This window comes from Macaca mulatta, chromosome X (genome assembly GCF_049350105.2).
Source record: "Macaca mulatta isolate MMU2019108-1 chromosome X, T2T-MMU8v2.0, whole genome shotgun sequence".
Classification (NCBI taxonomy): Eukaryota; Metazoa; Chordata; class Mammalia; order Primates; family Cercopithecidae; genus Macaca; species Macaca mulatta.
Genome location: NC_133426.1, coordinates 52,829,283 through 52,852,335, shown reverse-complemented (window position 1 = coordinate 52,852,335; position 23,053 = coordinate 52,829,283). Strand labels below are relative to the sequence as shown.

The 23,053-nt window shown below is 46.4% G+C and overlaps 2 protein-coding genes across 2 annotated transcripts in view; both read left to right on the top strand.

Annotated features, from left to right (window-relative positions):
- Positions 1-4,435: 4,435 nt before the first annotated feature.
- On the top strand, positions 4,436-21,917 carry LOC144338665 (uncharacterized). The gene is made up of 8 exons (XM_077989067.1): positions 4,436-5,064; positions 6,401-8,799; positions 18,078-18,250; positions 19,746-19,800; positions 20,119-20,221; positions 20,427-20,558; positions 20,845-21,126; positions 21,748-21,917. Exons 2-5 carry the CDS (start codon positions 8,764-8,766, stop codon positions 20,182-20,184), a joined length of 330 nt encoding a protein of 109 aa, XP_077845193.1. The 5' UTR covers positions 4,436-5,064; positions 6,401-8,763; the 3' UTR covers positions 20,185-20,221; positions 20,427-20,558; positions 20,845-21,126; positions 21,748-21,917.
- Positions 4,436-23,053, top strand: part of FAM156A (family with sequence similarity 156 member A) — a 40,137-nt gene continuing 21,519 nt past the window's right edge. Inside the window, exon 1 of the mRNA XM_077987595.1 lies at positions 4,436-4,602. The gene's annotated coding sequence lies outside the window, so the exon portion shown is untranslated. The remainder of the gene's footprint in view (positions 4,603-23,053) is intronic.

Genomic DNA, 23,053 nt, shown 5'->3' with positions numbered 1-23,053 from the left:
TCTGCCCTAACAGGGATGTTGGACAGAACACTGTGTGGGGGCAGGAGAGATATCTGTCCTGCAAAATGGTCTGCACTTTCAGGCAGTGCAGGGAGGGTCTTGAGGGGGTCCTCTGAGGTAGGCCTAGGTGCCAGGTGAGAGGACCGAAGCGGGCGTGAGAGGGTGTAACTGAGGCCCTATGACTAGTGCTGGGGTAGGGAGGTAAAGAGGTCCGTGGTGGAAGGGGAGCCCTGGTGGCCCACAAGGGTGGGGAGCTGGGGAGAGAGAGGAGGTGTGGCAGCTGTCAATTGGAGAGGAAGTTTGGGAGAAAGGACCAGGATGTTCAGAAGGGCCACAAAGGGGGTTGCCATCGACATTGTGAAGGGAAGACCTCTACTCTCTCTCCAAGATCCAGTTCCCCACAGTGGGTGCTGAGAGATGGCAAAGATGACGGGGTCTAGGGGTCTCCTACTGTGTTCTGGGATTTACCCTGAAGCCCCCATGGGGCAAGATACAAAAGTCACCAGGACCAAAGGTGATGAGGGTTGGTCAGGCGATGGCCATTCCTGGGACCTAGATATGAGGGCTTACTCTCCGAACCCCTCAGTCTCAGAGGGTCCTTCCCTATCCCTGGTGTGAACCTGCCTTCCTCATGACAACAACGGTGGTGACTGCAGACTGTGGGGAACTATAAGATCCAAGGCCTCTCCATAACAGGGTTGGATGGTACAGAGATTCAGCATCACACAGCAGCCCTGAGCTGATTCTTTGTGGGTATGTGTACCAGGGTGTAGCCGGTAAGCTCTTTGTGGGTTGGTGTGTGAGGTCCTTGAGTTGTTGTGAGCTGTTACCTCGAAGTAGGAATTCTCTGAGCTGGTTGGGAGTCTGTGTCCTGAGGTGTGGCATCTTTGAGCTGTTTGGTGGTTGGTGTCTAGGGTGAGAGGTCTCCGAACTGCTTGTGGGCACTGTCCTAAGGCATGAGGTCTTTGAACATTTGTGGGAGGCCTTTGTCCAGAGAGTTAGGTCTCCGAGCTGCTCATATATCAGGATATTTTTGTGAGGAAGGCAGGACGGTCCTTTCTCTCACAGGGGTAGAACAAGGTGCCCTGGTATCAGAGAGATGGAAACATAGGATCCTTATCCTTAGGAAGGGCAAGTCCTCAGTGTAGCATGTAGGAGCCAGTGGTACAAATACTAATCACAATGTCTGCAGACATTAACCCCATCCTTGCTCAGGGCTGACTGCTGTGACAAACCCATGTAACCCATGTTAACTCAATCTGCCAAATTGCCAATGAGGAGGTCACCATTTGCAGATGAGGAGGCTGAAGCCGAGTGAGGGTGGGGCCTGCGCTCACAGTCCTCATGAGGAGGGAGGAACTGGCCGTAAGCTTGCACTCACTGGAGGAGTCAGGGAAAGGCTCAGGCACAGCCGGGGTCAATGGGAGATGACAAGGAAAGGGGAAAAGGAGAGGTTTGCCCAGGGCCTCAAGGGCCCCATCACTGACTCACTGGTGGGATGTTGCCTCTCTGTCTCTCTGTCGTACACCCTGCTTGGTAATGGATGTCCAGAATGCAATCCTCACGTTACCTGTGGAAGTGGTGGCGTGAGATAAAGAGTGGGGAAATGCCACAGATTCATCCATTGGCATGAGGTCCACCAGCAAATGTAGAGATTCCTACTTCTTCTTCCTCCTTGAAATAATTTTTTTCAGGCCAGGCATGGTGGCTCATGCCTGTAATTCCAGCACTTTTGGGAGGCCGATGCAGGCAGATGGCTTGAGCTCAGGAGTTCAAAACCAGCTTAGGCAACATGGCAAAACCCTGTCTTTATAAAACATACAAAAAAATCAGGCCGGGCATGGTGGCTCATGCCTGTAATCCAAGCACTTTGAGAGGCCAAGGCAGGCAGATCACTTGAGGCCAGGAGTTTCAGACCAGCCTGGCCAATGTGGCAAAACCCTGTTTCTACTAAAAATACAAAAATTAGCTGCGCGTGGTGGCGCATGCCTGTAATCCTAGCTACTTGGGAAGCTGAGGCATGAGAATCGCTTGAGCCCAGGAGGTGGAGGTTGCAGTGAGCCGAGATCATACCACTGCACTCCAGCCTGGGTGACAGAGGGAAACTCTGTCTCAAAGAAACCAAAACCAAAACCAAAAAATCAGCTGGGCATGGTGGCATGCACCTATAGTCCCAGCTACTTGGGAGGCTGAGGTAGGAGGATTGCTTGAGCCCAGGAGGTTGAGGCTGCAGTAAGCTGTGATTGTGCCACTGCACTACAGCCTGGGTGACAGACTGAGACCCTGTCTCGAAAAAAAAAAAAAAAAAAAGAATTTTTTCAGCACTGAGAGTCAGCAGGAGGGCAGTCAAGGGCTGGAGAGGGTATGGGAGATTCTGTATACAGCATGAGCCTCCCCATAACTGGAACGTGTCCTTATCCTGATGGGTAGAGGGTCCCAATGTGTGTCAAGGAAGTGGGGCGGGTCTTCCCTTATGACTGAGGCCCAGGTCAAGGGCAGCTGAGTCAGTCCCTAGACACAGTATCTGGGGAGAGGCTTCCTTTCCTCTGTAGACACAGGCACAGCACCTAGTAGCATGCATAGGGGTGCAGAGCTGCAGATCTAATTTAGTAGGGACAGCCAGCTGCCAGAAGTAATCTCTCTACCCTTGTCTCTCTAATACTCTCTTTATTTCTCTCTGTCTTCTCTGTGTCTGTTACTTTCTGTCTCAGACATGGGGCTGGGTGTGACCTCACTCATGCTATGAGGGCCCTCGATCAGCTTCTTCCAAGGGTATCATCCTCTGACATGGATCTTTCTGGGGAGCAGTTGGGAGGATACCTTCTGAGTCTAAGGGATTGTCCAGGAAAGGCATATTCAGCTGCAGAGGGGCTGGAGGAGTCCCTGGGCAAAACCAGGAGCTCCTCCCTATACTTTGAGTGACCTGGGCCTCAACCTCTGAAAGAAGCATAGGAGCTTCTCTGCTAAAAACTTTCCCATGGCTCACTCAGAGTAAGTCAAAGTCCTTGCCATGGCCCAGAAGGTCCTGTATAATCTGGTCCTCATTACCTTTCTGAGCTCATCTCCCACCTCTTCCAGCAACACTGGACTCCTCACTGTGCCTCACACATGCTAGGCAGAGTTCCACCTCAGCACTTTTGCACTGGTTCTTACCTCTGCCCAGAATGCTTCTCCCTGATATTCATCTCCTATTGAAATGTCAATTTCACATTCTCAGAAAGCTCTTCCTTGGCCACTCTTTCTAGATAGGATTCTCCCCTCTATTATTTCACTACCCTGACTTAATGTTCATTACAGCAATTACCACCACCTGACAAATTACTTGCTTACATTTTTGTGCCATATGATCCCAATAGAATGTAAGCTTCATGAGGGCAGGATTTTTTGTCTCTTTCCACACAGTTGTATTCTTAACACCTATAACTTTGGACAGAATGAATAAATTAGCAAATGAATAAACCAATACAAAATTCTGGTGAGAGATATAGCTAGACAGGTTGAGGATTCTGCTAGGGAACATATTCAGGGGTGACAGGATTTATTTGACCTACTCATTCTCCTTGGGGGCCCCTGAGAGATGGCCCTTTCCCTAACAGAACTTGAAGGTCCTGCTGTCCCTCTCACCCATTACTGACAGTCAAGGACAGACACCTGGTCCGCATCACGCCTTCTGAGCTGTCAGGAGTTCCATCCCTCCTGCCACTTGGGGGACTGTGGCTGGGTTCCCAGGCCAGCAGGCCCCCCATTAGACCTATTCTGCATTACCCAGGGAGGGACAAGTGAGCACAATGCCCAGCACGTGGTAAACGTTTGATGGTGGACGCTGCAGGAAGGTAATGGACGTCTGCTGCTTAGGAGCACTCTTCTCCTGTTCAAGACTGCAGTGAGTATGCAGTCAGTTTTTGTCCTGACTTTGCCCTCTCACCCTCTGGGGACCAGCGCGGAATGGTCTCTGTATCCACTAGTTGTTCCTTGTCGGCACCACCATGGGGCGCGCGGGGTGGAACAGTTCTGTCCTGGGACGTACCATTGAGGGGCGCAGAGGAAGGACAGTCCACTCCGCCTGTCCATTTTGGAATGATCCCTTGTGTGCGACAGCACTAAGGGTCTCTTTAAACCCACGTGTAGCATCCACCACAGTTCCCGCCCCGTTAGGTCCGTCCTACTCGCACCATTCGGTTCTCCCAGCCCGTTCGAGGCATCATTTTCACTTCACCTCCACCCCTTCGTTTCTGCATAGTCAAATCCCGCTGGGGACCGCAAAGGGGCAAGCGATTGGCTCCAAGATGTGAAGGGCGGGGTCGAGGGCCATCCCGGGCGGTGATTGGTTACTGCGAGAGTGCCCCGACTAAGCTTTTCCGGGGCGCGGAGTGGCTCCGGATGGGCCGGCTAGGCCCTGCCTCCCTCTTCGCGTCCGTGGTTCCCATTGGCCTTCAGTTTGTGACAGGCACGATGATTGCGGAGCTAGAGTTCAGGCAGCCGGAGCGAGAAGGGTGCGTGGCTTTTGACACAGCAGAGTTCTTTGGACTACTCACCAACTGACAGTCCCAAAAGGGCTGGAGATGCCACCCCGGCAAAGTTCGCCCTAGTCATTTGCTTCACGTGAGCTCTTTCAGTCTTGTTTACCCTTAACTCGGTCACAAGCCTAGTCTGGCGCTTTTGGCACCGCACCATCATTCTTCCCGCTACACTCAATTAATGTCCAGGGAGCGGTCTCTGAGCTTGTTTGGTGTTTGCCTAGGAAGTAATGCCGATGAGGCAGTTTTGGGGATGTGTATCTTTAGGCATGACATCTCAGATGCTGTTTGGGTATGTTTGATCACTCTGGGCCATTTGGGGTCCAGACTGTGTCTGAATGGGATATTTTATCTGAGTGGATTTTGTGTGCCACAGTATTAGGTTTCTTAGGTTTTGTGTGCCTGTGTGTCTGGATATGCCTTCTGTTCTTCTTTTCTCTTGTTTGTTTTCAGAGTCTCGCTCTGTCGCCCAGGCTGGAGTGCAGTGGCTGATCATGGCTCACTGCAGCCTCATACTCCTGGGCTCAAGCGATCCTCCCGCCTCAGCCTCCCGAGTAGCTGGGACTATAGGTGCTCACCACCATGCCCGGCTAAGATTTTTATTTTTTATTTTGTAGATACAGGGTCTCGCTATGTTGATCAGACTGGTTTTCAACTCCTGGCCTCAAGTGATCCTCCCACCTCCGTCTCCCAAAGTACTGGGATTACAGACATGAGCCACCACGCCTGGCCTGGGTGTGCATCTTCTGAGCTTTTTGGACATTTGTGTCCCTGGGTGTGAGATCTCTATGTAGGTGTCTGCACCCCAGGATGTAAAGTCTCTGAGCTGTTTGCAATTTTGGGTCCCAAGTTGTGATGTTTCCCAGCTGGTGTTGGTGAGGACAATTTTGCTTAAGATGTAAAGTATACGAGCTGTTTAGGGGAGGGAGAGGTCTCCGCCCAGAATTAGGTTATCTGATTTGTTTGGGGACTTTATCGTAAGATTATGTGATGTTTCTGAGCTATTTGAACTTCTGTTTCTGTTTTATATTAGGTTAGGAAGTGTCTGAGTGGTTTTTGGGGGGGGGGCTCTCTCTAGGGTGTGAGATATCTGAATGGTTTTAATTTGTTTCCCAGGAGTGAGAAATTTGGTCTGTTGTGCATGGGGGTCTTTGTCACAGCATGTGTGGTCTCTGTTCTGTTTGGGGGTCTGTGTCAAGTTGTGGGGTCTCTGTGCAGGGATTTTGGAGTCTGTTTCAGGTTGTGAGATTAGTGAGCTGTTTTTGGTGTCTTTGAGTATCTGAGCTGTTTGGGAGTCTGTGTCTCAGGAGTGAAATTTCTTACCTTTTTGGCTGTGAGGTCTCTGTCCAGGAACTGTGGGTTTTGGAGGCTGGCAGACATGATTTCAAAGCCTGGAGCCCCCAAGTCCTGATTGTGTGACATTGGGCGAGTCGCTTGTCTCCTCGAATCTCAGTATGTATCATAATCAATAAAATGGGGCCAATATCCATCTTGGAGGGCATCTGTGCATCTTAGTGATGTGTGTAAAGGGCCCCACTCCAGCCATCCTTCAACAAGAATTTCCTGAGCATCTGCTGTATGTCTGAGTACTGTTCTAGGTTCTGTGGATACAACAGAGACCAAAATCAACAACATCCCTGATTTCATAGAGTTGGTCAATAAATATGTAGCACATCACAGGGTAGTAAGTGCTACCTAGAAAGTCAAGACAGTGGCTGGGCACAGTGGCTCATGCCTGTAATCCCAGCACTTTGGTAGGCCGAGGCGGGCAGATCACCTGGGGTTGGGAGTTCGAGACCAGCCTGGCCAACATGATGAAACCCCGTCTCTACTAAAAATACAAAAATTAGCCAGACATGGTGGCAGGCACCTGTAATCCCAGCTACTTGGGAGGGTGAGGCATGAGAATTGCTTGAACCTGGGAGGCGGAGGTTGCAGTGATCCGAAATCGCGCCACTGTACTCCAGCCTGGGTGACAGAGTGCGATTCTGTCTCAAAAAAAAAAAAAAAAAAAAAAAAAAAAAAGAAAGAAAGAAAAAAAGAAAGTTAAGACAGGGTCAGGGAAATGGGTAAGTGGGCAGGATATTATTTTATTCAGGGTGTGCGGGGAAGGCATCCCTGCATAGGTGATGACTGAGCAGAGACCTAGAAGCAGTGAGAAGCAGGCCTTGCGATTACCTGAGGGAAGAGCATTCCGGGCAGAAGGAACAGCAAGTGCAACTGCCCTGGAGCAGGGGAAGCACCTGGTGGGTCCGGGATCTCAAGGATGTGTAATGGTAAAGTAAGGCTCATCCCAGGTTTTGACATGCGGCACTCATTGACAGGTGCCTGGTGTCCCCATCTCTATTTCTCCCACAACCTGAGAGGGAGGTGGGGTTCTCCCATGTCACAGATGAAGGACCTGAGGCTCAGAGAAGTGCCCTGAGCAGGCCCAGGGCACTCTTGAAATTCCTAAAAGAGGGATGAGCTTCTATTGCACCACGGGAGACACAGGGCTTGAGCCCACAGCTAGAGGGAAGGTGCCATCCACACTGAATGTCAGCCAGCCAGCCAGTAGAAATTATTAATGATAATACGGAAACCACGACCAGCATGACATTTCTACTTCCAATGGGAAGGCAGGACTTTAGGAATGAGAAAGGAACTGGGGTGGAAGAGAGAGGCAGAAGGAGAAGGTGGGGGACAGTGAGGAAAAACACACTGATTGAGAAGGGACCCTGGCGACTTCTGGGATGGTGATCAACCTTGAACTGTGTAGTTGTTACATGAATGTACAGCTTATTGTCATTAAAACACAGACTTATGTTTTATACACTGTCAGGCACAGACACACACAAAAACCCTCACAAGTGAAGCAGAGTGCAGTGGGAAGTGGGAGTAGCGTGAGTGTCTGCGACTCCCGCACACAGGCTCGCAGCGCCCCGGCCTCCTCGTGTGGACCACGCAGTGTAGGCGGCCTCCTTCCTGCAGAACCTCCCCTGGGCTCCAGGTCTTGCCTTCTATCCTGCAGGCTCCAGAGGCTCCCTCAGGCCTGTTTGCGGAGATTGTCTGGTGAAAAATCCTCTATCCTGTGCTGTTGACACCAGCCATAGAGCGGGGCCTCTCAGGGAATGGACAGGACCTGCCTATTTTGTCCTTAGATGTTGGGATCCGTCTCCCCTCAGGCCTCATTCACACCCACAATAGCCCAGGGCACATGGGCTTTGGGGCCTGACAGGCTTCATGAAAGTCTGGAACCCCAAGCCCTGATGGTGTGACCTTGGGCAAGTCACATGTCCTTGACCAACCTCGGTCCCCCATTCATAAAGGAGACCAATGCCCGCCAAGCAGGGTAGGTGTGGGTTTTGGGGAAAACGTGTGTACTACCCTCCTCCCGAGCCCATGTTAGACGGGTCTAGTAGTCGAGGCAGGGTAGGAGCAGGGGCTAAAGTGACACTGGCAGGGACTAAATTGCCCTGGGTCACACGGTGGGCAAGTGGCTTCATTTCTCTCTGCCTCCCTTTGCTGGTCTGTCATCAGGGTACTAACTTTCCCTCCTCACAGGGTTCTGTGAAGGAGAGGTGAGATGACTGGTCAGTCACCGAGAGCAGTGCCAGGCACAGGGCAAGGCTGAGTAGAGGCCCACTGTCATCCCCCTGGCTGGAATAAGTTCCAGTGATAGTGACATGGATGTGTTTGGGGGGGGCACTATTCTGCCTACCACATACCCTCTTCCTTGGCAGGCCTTGATGGTAACTGTCATTGTCCCCATACTGGGGCCACAGAGGTAGACAGATGGACTTTAGCCTCCAAGAGAGTGAGTGCCCACCCTGTAGAGGAGAACGGCATGTCGCAGGCAGTTCACAGAGTGATGCCTTTTATATCACTATTGTGATTGTTAGCTTTAGGTGTCTGCTTGACGGGGTTAAGAAAAACCCAAATAGCTGGCAAACCATTATGTCTGGTGGTGTCTGTGAGGGTGTTTCCGGAAGAGGCTGGCCTTTGAATCAGTGAACCGAGGGAGGAAGATCGGCATGGGTGGGCATTGTCCGATCCCTCGAGGGCACAGGTACAACCAGAAGGCGGAGGAAAGGGGAATTTGCTGTCTTCTGGAGTTGGGACACCCTGTCTTCTGCCTTTGGACATCAGAACTCCAAGTTTTCAAGCCTTCAGACTCCATGACTTATGCCTCTGGCTCTGCTGGTTCTCGGGCCTTTAGGCTCAGACTGAATCACACCACCCACCTCCCTGGCTCTCCAGCTTGCAGATGGAGATGGCGGGACTTCTCAGCTTCTACAGTCACGTGAGCCAATTCCCATAACAAGTCCCCTCTTTGGTTCTGTTTCTTGGGAGAACCCTGACTAATACAACCATCCATACCAATACTATCAGCATTCACCTCACCGTGATTCTGTACCAGACACTGGCTGACCACCTAATGTGAATCATGCTTTTCTCACCCAACTCCGCGACTGTCAACTCTACTTCTATCACCCACTCACAGGTGAGGGCCTTCTGTATTCTCATCAGCCCCAGCTCCGAGCACAGTTGTTTGCAGAGGCCTTCCTGGTCCTCCTCTTCCTCCTCCTTCTGACCAGGGCCAGCATCTTTCTTTCTTTCTTTATGAGACAGTCTCACTCTGTCGCCCACTCTGGAGTACAGTGGTGCGATCTTGGCTCACTGCAACCCGCATCTCCCAGGTTCAAGCGATTCTCCTGCCTCAGTCTCTAGAGTAGCTGGGATTACAGGTGCACACCACCATGCCTGGCTAATTTTTGAATTTTTAGTAGAGATGGGGTTTTGCCATGATGGCCGGGCTGGTCTTGAACTCCTGACCTCAAGTGATCCACCCGCCTTGGCCTCCCAAAATGTTGGGATTACAGGCATGAGCCACTGCCACCATGCCTGGCCAGAGCTAGCATCTTAGTCTCACAGTGGCCCCTGCTTAAACTGTCCTCAGCCCTCAGTCTTGCTGTCACCCGCCCACATCCTACAACCCCTCCACTTCCTCTTCTCGGTGTTTATTGTCCAGGGTGGGACCAAGTCCAAACCTGAGCTTCTTGCTAAGTCAAAGTGACCTTTTCCTTTTAGTCAAGGAAGTCTGACTGAAGCCTGTGGTCACACAGTGAGGTCTTGGTGTCTCCAGGCACAGTGCAGCCACGTTGCAGTGATACACATCTTTGCCAGCAGGGGGCATCTCATCTCCAAGACCGGGAAAGCCTCAGAGAAGACAGAGGAACAGTCTTAAACATTCACTCCTGGTGGGGTCACAGGCGTCAGGGTGCATGAGCTCCAGGCTAGGTGTCCCTTGGAGCCTCCCTCTCTGCATGTGGACAGGTAGGGACAGCCGAGGGTCAGGTTTTAGTGCTGTTTGGGGTTATCTGCTGATGGCTTTTCACTCCTTCCTACTTCTTTTCCTTGTGCCAGAAGCTCATTTTCGTGGCTAAAGGAAAATTCTCATATAATTTTATCTTCCTTTTCTTATTTAATGATTGCATTATATGCTTTCTTCTACAAGATGCACTGGCTCTGAGGCAGGTCAGGCTATAGGTTGGCTAGTCCTGAGGGCACAGGCCTGGATCCTGAAGACACTGGGGGCAGGCCCCAACAGAGCCTGGGGCTCAGGAAAAGGCCACCAACCCCCCAGCCAGATCCTGGCCAGCTGCCGACTGTGCCTCCCCCCAGTCCTCTCCCAGGGCCTGAACTCCAGGGCTAGAAGCTCCAGGCCTGGTGGTCTGGGGGAGACAGGGGCCAGGAGGATCCCTCAGAAGAGGAGGCAGCAGACAATCTCCGCATGGCTTGAGGGGGTGCACAGCTGTGGGGTGAGGCACGGCCCACCCAGCACAGATCCACTGACCTGCTGTGCAGCTGCAGGCCCAGCTGCTGCCCTCTACGGGCCTCAGTCTCCTCACCTGCGCAGTGAGCATCATCATACCCCCAACATGCAGGGGATGCTCATGAATAGAGGGGAGCTGAGGCATTGAGAAAGCAGATTTGGCCCAAGAGGAGGAGGAGGAGTGGGTCAGGATTGGTGGGGAAGGATGGATGCGGCCACCTCAGGGACAGCCAGGGGCTGTCTTCCTGGAAGTTCTCAGGACAATCAGGCAAGGGAAGTTCTGAGGCTGTGAGCAGAGCCAAGGTCTGGGGAGCAGGTGAGGTTGTCTCTATAGTGTTCTGGGGTGGCCACCCGCTTTGTCACTGCTCCTTCCTGTTTGTCGTCATCTCTGCCCACGGGAGCCCCAAGATGAGCCCAGTGAGCTCACTGTGAGTTACTGCGACCCACATGCAGTCATTAGAGCCGTGCGTCATCACAACAGCCACTAGGTTAGCACTTGGGTAATTTATCCAAATAATGACTCACCTGTTCTGATGTGATTTGGATGATATGCCATCATTTATTGTAGCCATAGTTTATTCAGTCATTCTCCTAATGGATGGTTGGTTAGTGTTTGATTTACTTTTTGACCATCCTGACCTGTGATGAGCATTCTTGTACATGCAGTGATGTTCATAGAGTAACCCTATTTGTAATAGCTAAAAACTGGAAACAACCCAACTACACACCAATAAGAAGTTGCATAAATACATTCTGCCAGATTCACACTATGAATTACTGCACAGCTATGAGAAGGAATGACCTAGACTATACAGAGACATAACATTAGGTGAACGAAGCCAGATACAAAAGAGGATATGCTATGTGATTCCCTTTCTACGTGGCTCAAAAGCAAATAACAATAGTGTTTAGGCATACATATGCCTATATTATAACAATTTTATAGACAGCAAGGATTCTAACTTGCCTGGTGGGCAAATTTTCTTAATTTTTGAAATTATACAGTAAAATGGACACTTGAGGTATAGTTATATGAATCTGAACACACGTATGGATTGATATAACCACCATCACAGTCAGTATCCAGAACATATGCATCACCCCAAAGAACTTCCTGGGTTCTTTGTGCTGCCCTTGTATAGTTACTTCCTTCCCCCACCCCTAAGCCCTGGCACCCACTGATCTCTTCTCTATCACTCTACTATTGTCTTTTCCAGGGTATCATAGAAATGGAATAATACAGCCTGTAATCTTTTGAGACTGGCTTCTTCACTCAGCATAGTGCCTTTGAGTTTCATTCAAGTTGTTGAATGTATCAATAGTTCTTTCTTTTTTTCAGAATAATATTCTATTGTATGAGTGTAGCAGATTTTCTTTATCCATTCACCCATTGAAGGACATTTGGGTTATTTCTAATTTGGTGTAATTGTGAACAGAGCTGCCATAAACAGCAGGCTGGGCACAGTGGTTCACGCCTGTAATCCCAGAACTTTGGGAGGCCGAGGCAGGCAGATCACCTGAGGTCAGGAGCCCAAGACCAGCCTGGCCAACATGGTGAAACCCTGTCTGTACTAAAAAATACAAAAATTAGCTGGGTGTGGTGGCACACGCCTATAATCCCAGCTACTCAGGAGGCTGAGGCAGAAGAATCGCTTGACCCTGGGAGGCAGAAGTTGCAGTGAGCTGAGACCGTGTCACTGCACTCCAGCCTGGGTGACAGAGGGAGACTCTGTCTCAAAAAACAAAAAAACAAAAACCAAACAAAAACCACAAAAGCAAAATCACACATAGAGGAAAAGATGAGCAAATTTATAATTATAGTTGGAGATTTCAACACTCTCTCAGTAATATATAGAAATAGTTGAAAGAAAATTAGCAAGGATATAGAAGAACTGAATGACACCATTTACCCACTGAATCGTATTTACATTTATAGAATAATCTACATAACAACATCAGGATATACATTCTTTTCTAGTACATATGGACACTTCACCAAAATAGCCCATACCTTGGGTCACAAAATAAATCTTACCAAATGTAAAATAATTAAAATCCTACAGAGCATGTTCTCTGACCAAAATAGGAAAAATAAAAAAACACCAAGGAATAAGAGAAAGTAAACAAGAAACTCTCCAAACTTAGAGATTAAGCCATCCATACACTTGTAAATAATCCACGGGTCAAGGAGCAATATAAGAGAAATTAGAAAATATTTTAAACTGAATGAAGATGAAAATACAACATATTAAAATGTGTAGGATGCAGCTAAATCAGTGCTAGGAAGTAAATTTATACCATTACATGTTCATATTGGAAAAAATAAAGGACCCAAATCCATTATGAAACTTTTCACCTTAAGAAACTAGAAAAAGAAAATTAAAATAACCCAAAGTAAGCAGAATGAGGGAAAAAGCAGAATAAATATTGGAGCTGAAATCAATAAGACTGAAAACAAACAAAAAAAAGAACAGAGAAAATGGCCCAAAAGCTCGTTCTTTGAAAACTTTAATACAAGTTAGAGACCCTACAAAAATGAAAAGGATACTATGAATAACTAATGAATACTAATTCATAAGTATATGAATGCATATACATTCAGCAACTTAGATGAAAATGGAACAATTGTTTGAAGGACAAAAACCACCAAAACTTACTCAAAAGTAGATCGCTGGCCAGCTATGGTGGCTCATGCCTGTAATCCCAGCACCTTGGGAAGCCGAAGTGGGTGGATCACGTGAGGTCAGGAGTTCAAGACCAGCCTGTCCAACATGGCAAAACTCCATCTCTACTAAAAAAAAATAAAATAAAATAAAATAAAATAAACCGATCATCTATATAGATGTATACCTATTAAAAGATGGAATTGATGGTTGAAATATTTACCAAATCATGTTATAAGATCAGCATTACACTGACACCAAAATCAGACAAAGACAGCATTGAGAAAAAACCAACTATAGTGTAATCTCCCTCATGAACATAGATTCAGAAAATTCTCAACAAAATATTATCAAGAAAATATTTGGTTAATATTAAATCCAATAATATATAAAAAGGATAATGCACCAAGAGCAAGTGGGATTTATCTTGGGAATGCAAAGCTAGTTCGATATTCAAAAATGTGTCAATGCAATCTACCATATTAATGTACCAAAAAAAACTGCAAACTCCAACCACATGGTAACAACAATCGATACAGATAAAGCCTTTGACAAAATTCAACAGTCACTCATAATTAAAAAAAAAAAAACAAAAAAAACAGCAAACCAGAAGTAGAAGGAAGCTTACTTAACTTGATATGGAGCAACTAAAAAAAATCCTACACCTTATATTATACTTAACAGAGAAAGACTAATTGCTTTTTCCATAGCATCAGGAACCAAACAAGGTTGCTCACTCTCACTCCTGTTATTCAGTATTGTACTGAAAGTTCCAACCAGTTTAAAAAGGAAAGAAAAAGAAATAAATGGCTTACAGATTGGAAAGGAGGGACTACAACTACTCCAACTCACAGACGTTATTATAATCTACATAGAAAATCTTGTCATATTTATAAAAAATACTTCTCAAATGAACAAGGGAGTTAAGCAACATTATAGGATATATGTTCAACAACAACAAAAAGCAAAGCACTTCTATAGACTAGCAATGAACTGCTTGGAACAAACATTTTTAAAACTATACAATACCATTTACAATACAATAGCTGCCCCTCAAAACCTAACAAAACGTGCAGGAGTCATATGCTGAAAACCATCAGAAGCTAATGAAAGAAATAAAGGAACAACTAAATAAAGAGAGGGATGTACTGTACTCATGGATTAATAGACTCATTATAGGAATGATGCCCCCAAATTGATGTACAGATTTCATGCAATTCCAATCAAATTCCCAGCAGGATCTTTTATAGATACAGACTGATTCTAAAATTTATATGGAAAGGTAAAGGAGCTACAACAGTCAAAATAACTTTGAACTTTGGGAAGCCGAGGCAGGATTCCCGTAATTCCCTTACTCTGCCTAAACTGTTTGTACAAAATATAGTTTATCCTGCATAGGTGCTTTCATTCTGGAAGTCTGGAATCTTGGCACATGCTAGGCAGAGGGTGCTTGTGTGACCAGCCCCCAGTAAAAGTCTTCGACACTGAATCTCTAGTGAGCTGCTCTGGTAGAAAATATGTCACATCACACATGTCACAATTGATTTCTGGAGGAATGAATTCTGTGACTTTCCTAAAAAAGGACTCATGGAAACTTGGGCTGGTTTCCTCAGGACATTGCCCATACATTTTTTTTGTGTGTGCTGATATTGCTGTATACTTTCATTGTTATGAATCTTCACCAACATGAGTCCAGCTATATGCTGACTGTGAGTCCTGTGAGTCCTCCCAGCAAATAATGAAAAATGGGAGTAGTTTTGGGGACCCTTGACACAGTTGTGACAGTGGTGGGATTTGCCGGAATGAGCCTGACTCGCTAAAATATGGTGACAGCCTTGTTTGAGTAAAGAAAGGATGAAGGAGTAATGGGTGATGAATCTTTTGTGCTCAGGTGATTATGGCCTCACACATGCTGTGAAACAGCAGCTAGCTGTTGTCTCTTGTGAGATGTAAATGTTGCATACAGAGTTTAAAAAGAACACATCCAACTCTGGGAGACTTGGATCACTGCATTCCTTGGCGTCTTTTGCCATGCCAGAGATTGGCGGGTGGGAGCACAGCCAGGTCGTTTTTGGTTTTTGTCCTCTCTTTCAAACAGAAGAAAGGGCCTGGGAATTCACAAAAGTAATGTTGGGGTGGACGAAAAATGTTAAAAATGTGGGCTTCTCTCTCCTCCTAGTGGGAAGGAAAAAATTAAATCAGTTCCCTGAGCTGGAGCAAAGCTTAGATAAACCAAAGGGAACAAAAAAGAAAAATTCCTCCAGCCTTTTCTTCAGCTTTGCTGCTGCTCCTGCAGCCCCTCCCAGCCTTCCAGACAGACTCTCCCCTGGCAGCTATGATGTTAACCCTATAATTGCAATGAAAGCCAAAAAAAAGGAATTAAAAATGGCGTTTTTGTTTTATGGCTGCTGCATCTGGATGTATGATAAAATTGATGTGAAATGCTATATACTTATAATGTTGTAAATGCTAGAGGGACCATCCCCTTCTGGCTGAAGAGGAAATATTTTTTCTCTTTTATTTTGAGACAGGGGCTCACTCTGTTGCCTAGGCTGCAGCGCAGTGGTGCGATCATGGCTCACTGCAGCCTCGACCTTCTGGGCTCAAGCAGTCCTCCCATCTCAGCCTCACGAGTATCTGAGATCACAGGCGTGTGCCAGGATGCCAGGCTAATTTTCTTATCTTTTTGTAGAGATGGAGTTTCCCTGTGTTGTCTAGGCTGGTCTTGAATTCCTGGGCTCAATCTGCCTTATGTTAGTCATTTCCAGTGAACCTGTAAAGGGCCAAGGCCCTTGGCTCCTACACCACAAAGGACTAATAAGCCTGGCTTTGCTTCCCTAACTTTTCTCCTGGTGCACACACCTTGGTAAGGCACTTTGACCATTCATTGCAGAGCTGTCACCAGCAAAGCATTGAACTTTTCCAGCCTGCTTGCTAAATAAATGATAGAGACAAAAGGGATAAGAAGTTATGCAAACATATTTAAATTTGTTTTTAAATCTGGAATTTCATCCTGATCAGTTTCTGAACATGATGTGTGTTATTGGTTGATTTATTAAAATTTTTTCTCTGAAAATTCTTTTTTCCCTCTTGCATATGACCATATGACCATTTCAGAGAAAAGAGCTAGAGGACGGTAGATGATCATTAAATAAATGGAAAGCTCTTTTTTTTTAAAGAGATCCTTGGTTTTATTTAAAGCATATATCAAATTTCATTGAGTGTCTTTATAATACCTATTGAGATTATTATTTTTTCCTTTAACTGATTAATATATCGTTACTTACATTAATTGACTTTCTTTTTAAAAAATTATTTATTTTTGAGATGGAGTCTCACTCTGTTACCCAGGCTAGAGTGCAGTGGCTTGATCTTGGCTCACTATAACCTCTGCCTCCCAGACTCAAGCGATTCTCCCACCTCAGCCTCTCGAGTAGCTGGGATTACAGGTGCCCACCACCATGCCCAGCTACTTTTTGAATTTTTAGTAGAGATGGGGTTTCACCATGTTGGCCAGGCTGGTCTCGAACTCCTGACATCAAGTGATCCACCCACCTCGGCCTTCCAAAGTGCTGAGATTACAGGCATGAGCCACCACGCCCAGCCTTTTAAAAAATATATTTATAAGTTTTAAAAATTTTTATTTATTTTTTGAGATAGGGTCTTGCTATGTTGGCCAGGTTGGTCTTGAACTCTTGGCCTCAAGCAATCCTCCTGCCTAGGCCTCCCAAAGTGCTAGGATTACAGGCATGATCCACTGAGATGATATCTCATTGTGGTTTTGATTTGCAAGAAGTGGAAAGTTTTGATTTCAGATTAGTACACACTGGTTTTCTAACAATGAAGAAAACACAACCTGACACCTGGAAAGAGTCAAGCCAGAGAGAGGGAACATTAGTGATCTCTGGTTTTCAAATGGTTCATGAAAACCTTCCCCTTTTCCTGAAAAAAATGCTCCCCATTCAGCCTTCCCAAATTCCTGTGAGTATGTTGAAATCATACTGACTGTTGAGTGCACAACTGCACCTGACAGAGCTGCAACTAGGGGACAGTAGGGCAACCCAGCTCCTGAGCATCCCATGCAGAACATCTACAGATGTCATCCATGCTTGTGAAGAGGAGGAACTGATGTCAATGGTTAACAGAACTTGGACTGACTGCCTTCTGTCAGTCCCTCAGAAACCAAGGACACAAATGAGTTGTTCGGACTGGATGAGGAACCCTAGAGGGAAAGGTCCCACAGTGGGAGGCCACACTGGGGGCCTTGGCCAGCTCCTGCCTAATGTATGTCCTGCTGGGAGTGCCCTAACAAGGGTAAAGTCTTGGTGTCCAGGGGTACCACGTGTGCCTTCTGGGATTGTACTTGCATGTGCGCCCTGACTATTCCGTCACTGCCTCATCCCTGGAAGTCATTCATGTCAGCTTTAGCTTCCTGGCCAGATTGGTGCTGAGCCTGAAATGGAGACTTGGGCTGGACAAAAAAAGGTTCATACACAGTCTTAGTTAGGAAGTCAGCTGCCTTTCTAAGACAGACCTTCATGGTTACTGGGATTTGTATTAGTCGGCTGTGATGGTAAACTTGATGTGTCAACTTGGCTCAGCCACAATACACAGGTATTTGTTCAAACACCAGACTAGGTGTCTCTGTGAAGGTGTTTTATAAGATGAGACTAACATTAAAATCAGTAGACTTTGAGTAATGCAAATTATACACTGTGATGTGGCTGGGCCTGATTCAATTACTTGAAAGACTTAAAGAAAAAAAAATAAGACTGGGATCCCCCCGTGAAGAAAAAATTCTGCCTCCAGACTGCCCTTGGATTCGAGCTACATCACCTCTTCCCTGGGTCTCCAGTCTGACATTCTGCTTTGCACAATCTAGACTTGCCAGCCCCCACAGCCTGCCTCTCTCTCTCTCTCTCTCTCTCTCTCTCTCTCTCTCTCCACACACATACACGAGCCCTAATGGTCATCCAACCATGTAGAGATCACTAAATGTTCCCTGCCCTCCTTCTGCCTGTGAGGTCCTCTATCCCATCCTGAGGACACAGGGATCTACTGGGTATGTTTCCAACCTTCCAGGAGAGACCACGGAGCCTGGTGAGGGAGATACACCTGCAAAGAGAACTTCAGTGCAGTAACAGCAACGGGCATAGCCAGTGTGTTCACCAACTCATGAGATCACACTACCAACATCGCCTGCTTGATTTTCCCCATCAACGAACAGCTTATCCTGGAAACAATCGTTTTAGTAGGTAAGTTGGATTCCCTTCATTGTTTCCCCCAGGCATGCAGCACTACAAAGCAAATTCATATTGGTATGTTGTGTCAGAGTGGAATCCAAGAATGGAATGCCCTGCAGTGATGTGATTTCTCAAGCAGTCAATAAGTCTTTGTAAGTTTCCAGGTGAAGCAACATACAAGCACCCCCCCCCCCCGCCACCCAGTTTACAGGGAAGTGATATATATGGAAAAAAAATCCAGTTTATTTAAGACTCTGAAAAAAGTTGTTTGCCTCCCTGTAACCTTCACCCCACAAATGCCAGTAGCCGCTTCCAATCATTTGAACACCCAAAGCTGCCCTTGGAAATTTCCAAAATGCCCCAAAATGGGCGATGATATTCTGACTACAAACCACAAGTTTAGGATTTAAAAGAAGAATCCTAGAACTTCTCAATAACATCAAAAGTATAGGAATGTTGCAGTCGGTACATAGGAAAGAGCACAGTAACATGGAGAAGGACACAATGTTCCCCGGGAGGGGTTGCGGGAACCTTGTTCCTCTGTGTTGCTTTCTTGTGATAAGAAAGTGTTTCAAGGCCAGCTGGGGTGGATGGTGAAGCTTCATTTCATAGGTCAACCACTGTCATGGGACATTGATGCTCAGGATGGTTCTGTGGTAGTCATGGCTCTGGGATCCTGGGACTGGTCTCCTTCTTCTCAGTGAGGGCAGCCCTCTCCAGGCTGTGACATAGGAGGAACAGGCCAGGCTGGGTTGTCAGGCTGCCAGGGACAGGTGTGTGTTGTGGGAGAAGGAGAAGGACAGCTGAAGGGAGGAGAGGGGAGACGAACTCCTTAGGTGAGGGGCAGGTGTCTGTTGGTGAAGGGAAGACATTGGCCCTAAGTCCTGACATTGCTCTAGGCTCCCGTGGAAGGAAATGATGGTGCAAGAAGGAAACCAAGGCTGGTGGGAGGGGAACAATAGCTTGCATCTCCTCCCATCCTATGTGTTCAGTGGTCCCTGAGAGGAGCCCATGCCATTTTGGGATCTAAAAGGTCATTTCCTGGCACCCCTTCATTCACTGCCCATGGAGAGAAGGGATTTGAGATAAACTGAGGCCTTCAAGGAGAAAGGCCAGTAGGAGTTGTGAGGCCTTCTCAGAGTCTTTCTGCCCTACCCTTGTGAATCTCACCCTGCGCTCATCTTGTCCTGTGTTACTCTTTGCTCTGAGGTTGCTCTTCTCAACCTCATGCCTGTCCTGGGAGTATTTTTCTGGGTATATTGCAGACAGTCTTGCTACCAAAGGGATTTAATAAGGTTTCTGAAAGTTCCCTAGGCTGGGCAGCAAATTTCCAGATCCTAGGACACAACTGTGGCCACACTACATGAGACTCACTGGGTGTGATTCCTGGAATCTGCACTTTTAAAAGATCCTAGGTTCTAACTTTCATGGAAACATGTCTGAGCAACACTAGAGCAGGGGAATAGTCTCCTTTCCCAGTGACACAGCTTCTTTCTTCTTTGTGAAGGTATAGAAGGGATAAGTTTGGTGTGTTCTCTGACGCAGAAACCCAAGACCTTCAGGTGAGGAGACCGACACTGACATGCTGCCTGTTATGGTAATGACATACTCAGGGCACCGTTTCCAAATGATACCCAGACCAATCCTTTCAAGTCTCCATCTCTTAAAGATTTCTGAAGAAATCAAATGTCTATTGCCTGTGCAGTCCCATGCTATAAAATTCTAAATATTTTGCAGTAGCCTTTGGATCTTACTCTTGATTGCACTAATATGCAGCACAGCAGAGTTTTCGCGATGCTTGTGGCTCTTGGCTCCACCAATCACTGCTGGGTGACACTGAGGAAGTTCCTTAACATCTCTGTGCTTCCTTTCGCCATTAGTACCATGGAAATACTACTAGTAACGTCATCTACTTCTTGGGGCAGTTTAGAGCTCTGACTGTGTGAAGACATGTACAGTTATCTGGACAGTCCCTGGCATACGGTCAGTTTCCAGTCAATTCTAAGCTGTCGCTGTTCCCGCATTTCCCTGGGACATGTTCTGGACAGACAGATGTCAAGTCTACCTTTGACCCCTTGGATGATGTTTAGATTATCTCTTCAGCTCTTCAGGGACTCAAGGTCTGAGTCTGTGGGGCAGGGGGAGGGCATATTTTATTAGCATAATGAATATTCAGCTCTCCTTACAGGGTATCGTGGAGCCTAAATGCAATACTGGAGTTTCATCATCATGAGCTTGTATGGAAAATTTGAATGGAAATTTCTCTAGGAAATTAGAACTCTAGTGGCCTCTTCATGTAACTTGTATAATGCTTGGACAAGTAAGTGGTCACTGGATAATGATAGCACAAAAGCATATAAACTTTTATAAATATTTTAAAGGTAAAATTTAAAGGCCAAAAATTATTATATGGATTATTCTATTGCTATCAGTTCTATTAAGTCCAACTCTCCTCCATCAAATTGTGAAGATTTGAATCTGATGGAGATACGAAGCTGTTAGCAGTTGAATTTTCATTAGTGGCATTTTATTCTTTGTATAGAATTCACCTTGTCTGTTGTATCTTGTGTTGATTACTTCTACCATTACCGTTTATTGTTGGCTAGGCATGATGGCTCACGCCTATAATCCCAGAATCTTGGGAGGCCGAGGCAGGAGGATTGCTTGGGCCCAGGAGTTCGAGATCATCCTGAGCAATATGGTGAGACCTTGTCTCTACAAGAATAAAAAAATAAGCTGGGCATGGTGGCTCATGCCTATATTCCCAGCTGCTCAGGGGTCTGAGATGGGAGGATTACTTGAGCCCAGGAAGTCAAGGCTGCAGTGAGCTATGATCACACCACTACACTCTTACCTGGGCAATGGGAGTGAGACCCTGTCTCAAAAAGGTAAATTCATTTTTGATCTAATGAAAGACTGATGGTACTAATATTTTCTGAGCTAAATCATGAGAAGATGTTGTCAATTTATTCAGATCCAGAGTCAGAGGAAATGGGAAATGGGGAAAGAGAGTGCAGTGTGGAGGGGAGGTGAAGGTGTGCGGAGCAGGGAGAGAGGTCTGGGGCAGACAGGGGCGAGGAATAATGGGGAAGAGCAGAAAGCAGAAGTTCAGAGATGTGAGAATAAAAACTCATACTTGTGGATACTTACTCTGGGCAGATGTTTTTAGTGCACTCTCTCTCTTCATTTATATATATACATATCATATATACATATACATATACACATATGTACATATATACATATATGTACATATATATCGTGTATATATATACATATATACATGTGTGTGTATATATACACATAGTGCCACAGGCATTGGGAAAACTCTACTGTCCCTGCCCTTGCAGGCAATGTGACTTTGGGCAAGTTTCTTAGTCTCTTAACCTATGTGTTTCAGTTTCCTATTCTGTAATAAGGGACGATAACATTAACAACACACTAAGTGACTGTTATTATATATACCTATTTATATAATTTAAAAATATAGTCATATTTTGATATTACAGGGTGATGAGTCAATACCAGGAAAGCACAAAGATGGCCTCTGTTCCATATCAAGCTTTCTGTACGTGTTTGCTACCATGGGTGTTAGCAGCAACATCCTTGTCACTGTCATTATGGGAAATAGCATTGGTGTAATGTTAAATAAAACAACAGATGCAGTATTATAAACACACTACTTGTTCTCCAATCTCATAATTTTAAAAAACATGCATAGAAAAAAGCCTGTAAGGGAATGCACCACATATGAAGTGTTGTTCTCTAAGTGGGAAACTCGATCATTTTGAAATAACATTCCTTTCACTGTTTTACTTGTGTTTTCCTCCTTATTATCACTCAGCCACTGTTTCTCTAATAATTTTTTTTTGAGATGGAGTCTTGATCTGTCACCCAGGCTGGAGTGCAGTGGCACGATCTTGGCTCACTGTAACCTCTGCTTCCTGGGTTCAAGCAGTTTTCCTGCCTCAGCCTCCCGAGTAGCTGGCATTACAGGTATGTGCCACTATGCCTGGCTAATTTTTGTATTTTTAGTAGAAACTGGGTTTCACCATGTTGGCCAGGCTGGTCTTGAACTCCTGACCTTGTGATCCACCTGACTCGGCCTCCCAAAGTGTTGGGATTACAGGCATGAGCCACCGTGCCTGGCCAATAATTTTTAAAATAGATGTTCCAAAGATTCATTCTTTTAAGTATCTTGAGGATTAGGGGTAAAAGGTGTTTTGATATCCTTATCAGGAGGAAAACCAGTCAGTGATCCTCGGGGGCAGCATTTAAAACAGAAGGAAGGTTTGGGGTAGGGTAGAGAGGGGCAGTGGGGGAGGCAGGGTGGTGTGGATGGAAGGTTAGCTGAAGACCCCAGGCATCCTGAAAAATGCCACAGTTGGTATATGTTGAAAGAAACCAAAACACCCGCATGTCTGTAAGAGGAGGCTGCTGTGCTATCGAGACGGAGATCTTTATGACGTCTCTTTAGACCTTTCCTCTCCTTCAGCTCCAGCAACACAATTGGGTGGCTCTTGGCCCTGGCAAGGTGCTGCTGCTGGTGAGCTGTACTGAGGTCAAGGCCTGGCCCACCTGCAGCATTATCACTTCAGAGAGTGGCCTGGGGCATCTGTCTTGGTATCCGGAAGCCTACAGTTTCAGATCAGGGAAACGGAGAAAACACATAGTGCAATAGTTAGACTCAACGCTCCCCCAATGACGCCATCAGTGCAAAGCGAGAGGCACGTATAGGTTGTTATGATTATTAGTTTGGGATGAGCAGGGCCGGGTTGGGTCATTCCCTGAAAGAATTGCGGGAGTGAATGCCAA

What these genes read in the sequence shown, in the direction of transcription:
- LOC144338665 (XM_077989067.1), top strand. Translation starts at nt 8,764, where the DNA reads ATGGAGATGGCGGGACTTCTCAGCTTCTACAGTCAC. An exon ending in TTCTCAGCTTCTACAGTCAC is followed by an intron (nt 8,800 to 18,077) that starts GTGAGCCAATTC and finishes CCAACCTTCCAG; the next exon opens with GAGAGACCACGGAGCCTGGT. An exon ending in CAGAAACCCAAGACCTTCAG is followed by an intron (nt 19,801 to 20,118) that starts GTGAGGAGACCG and finishes TTTCGCCATTAG; the next exon opens with TACCATGGAAATACTACTAG.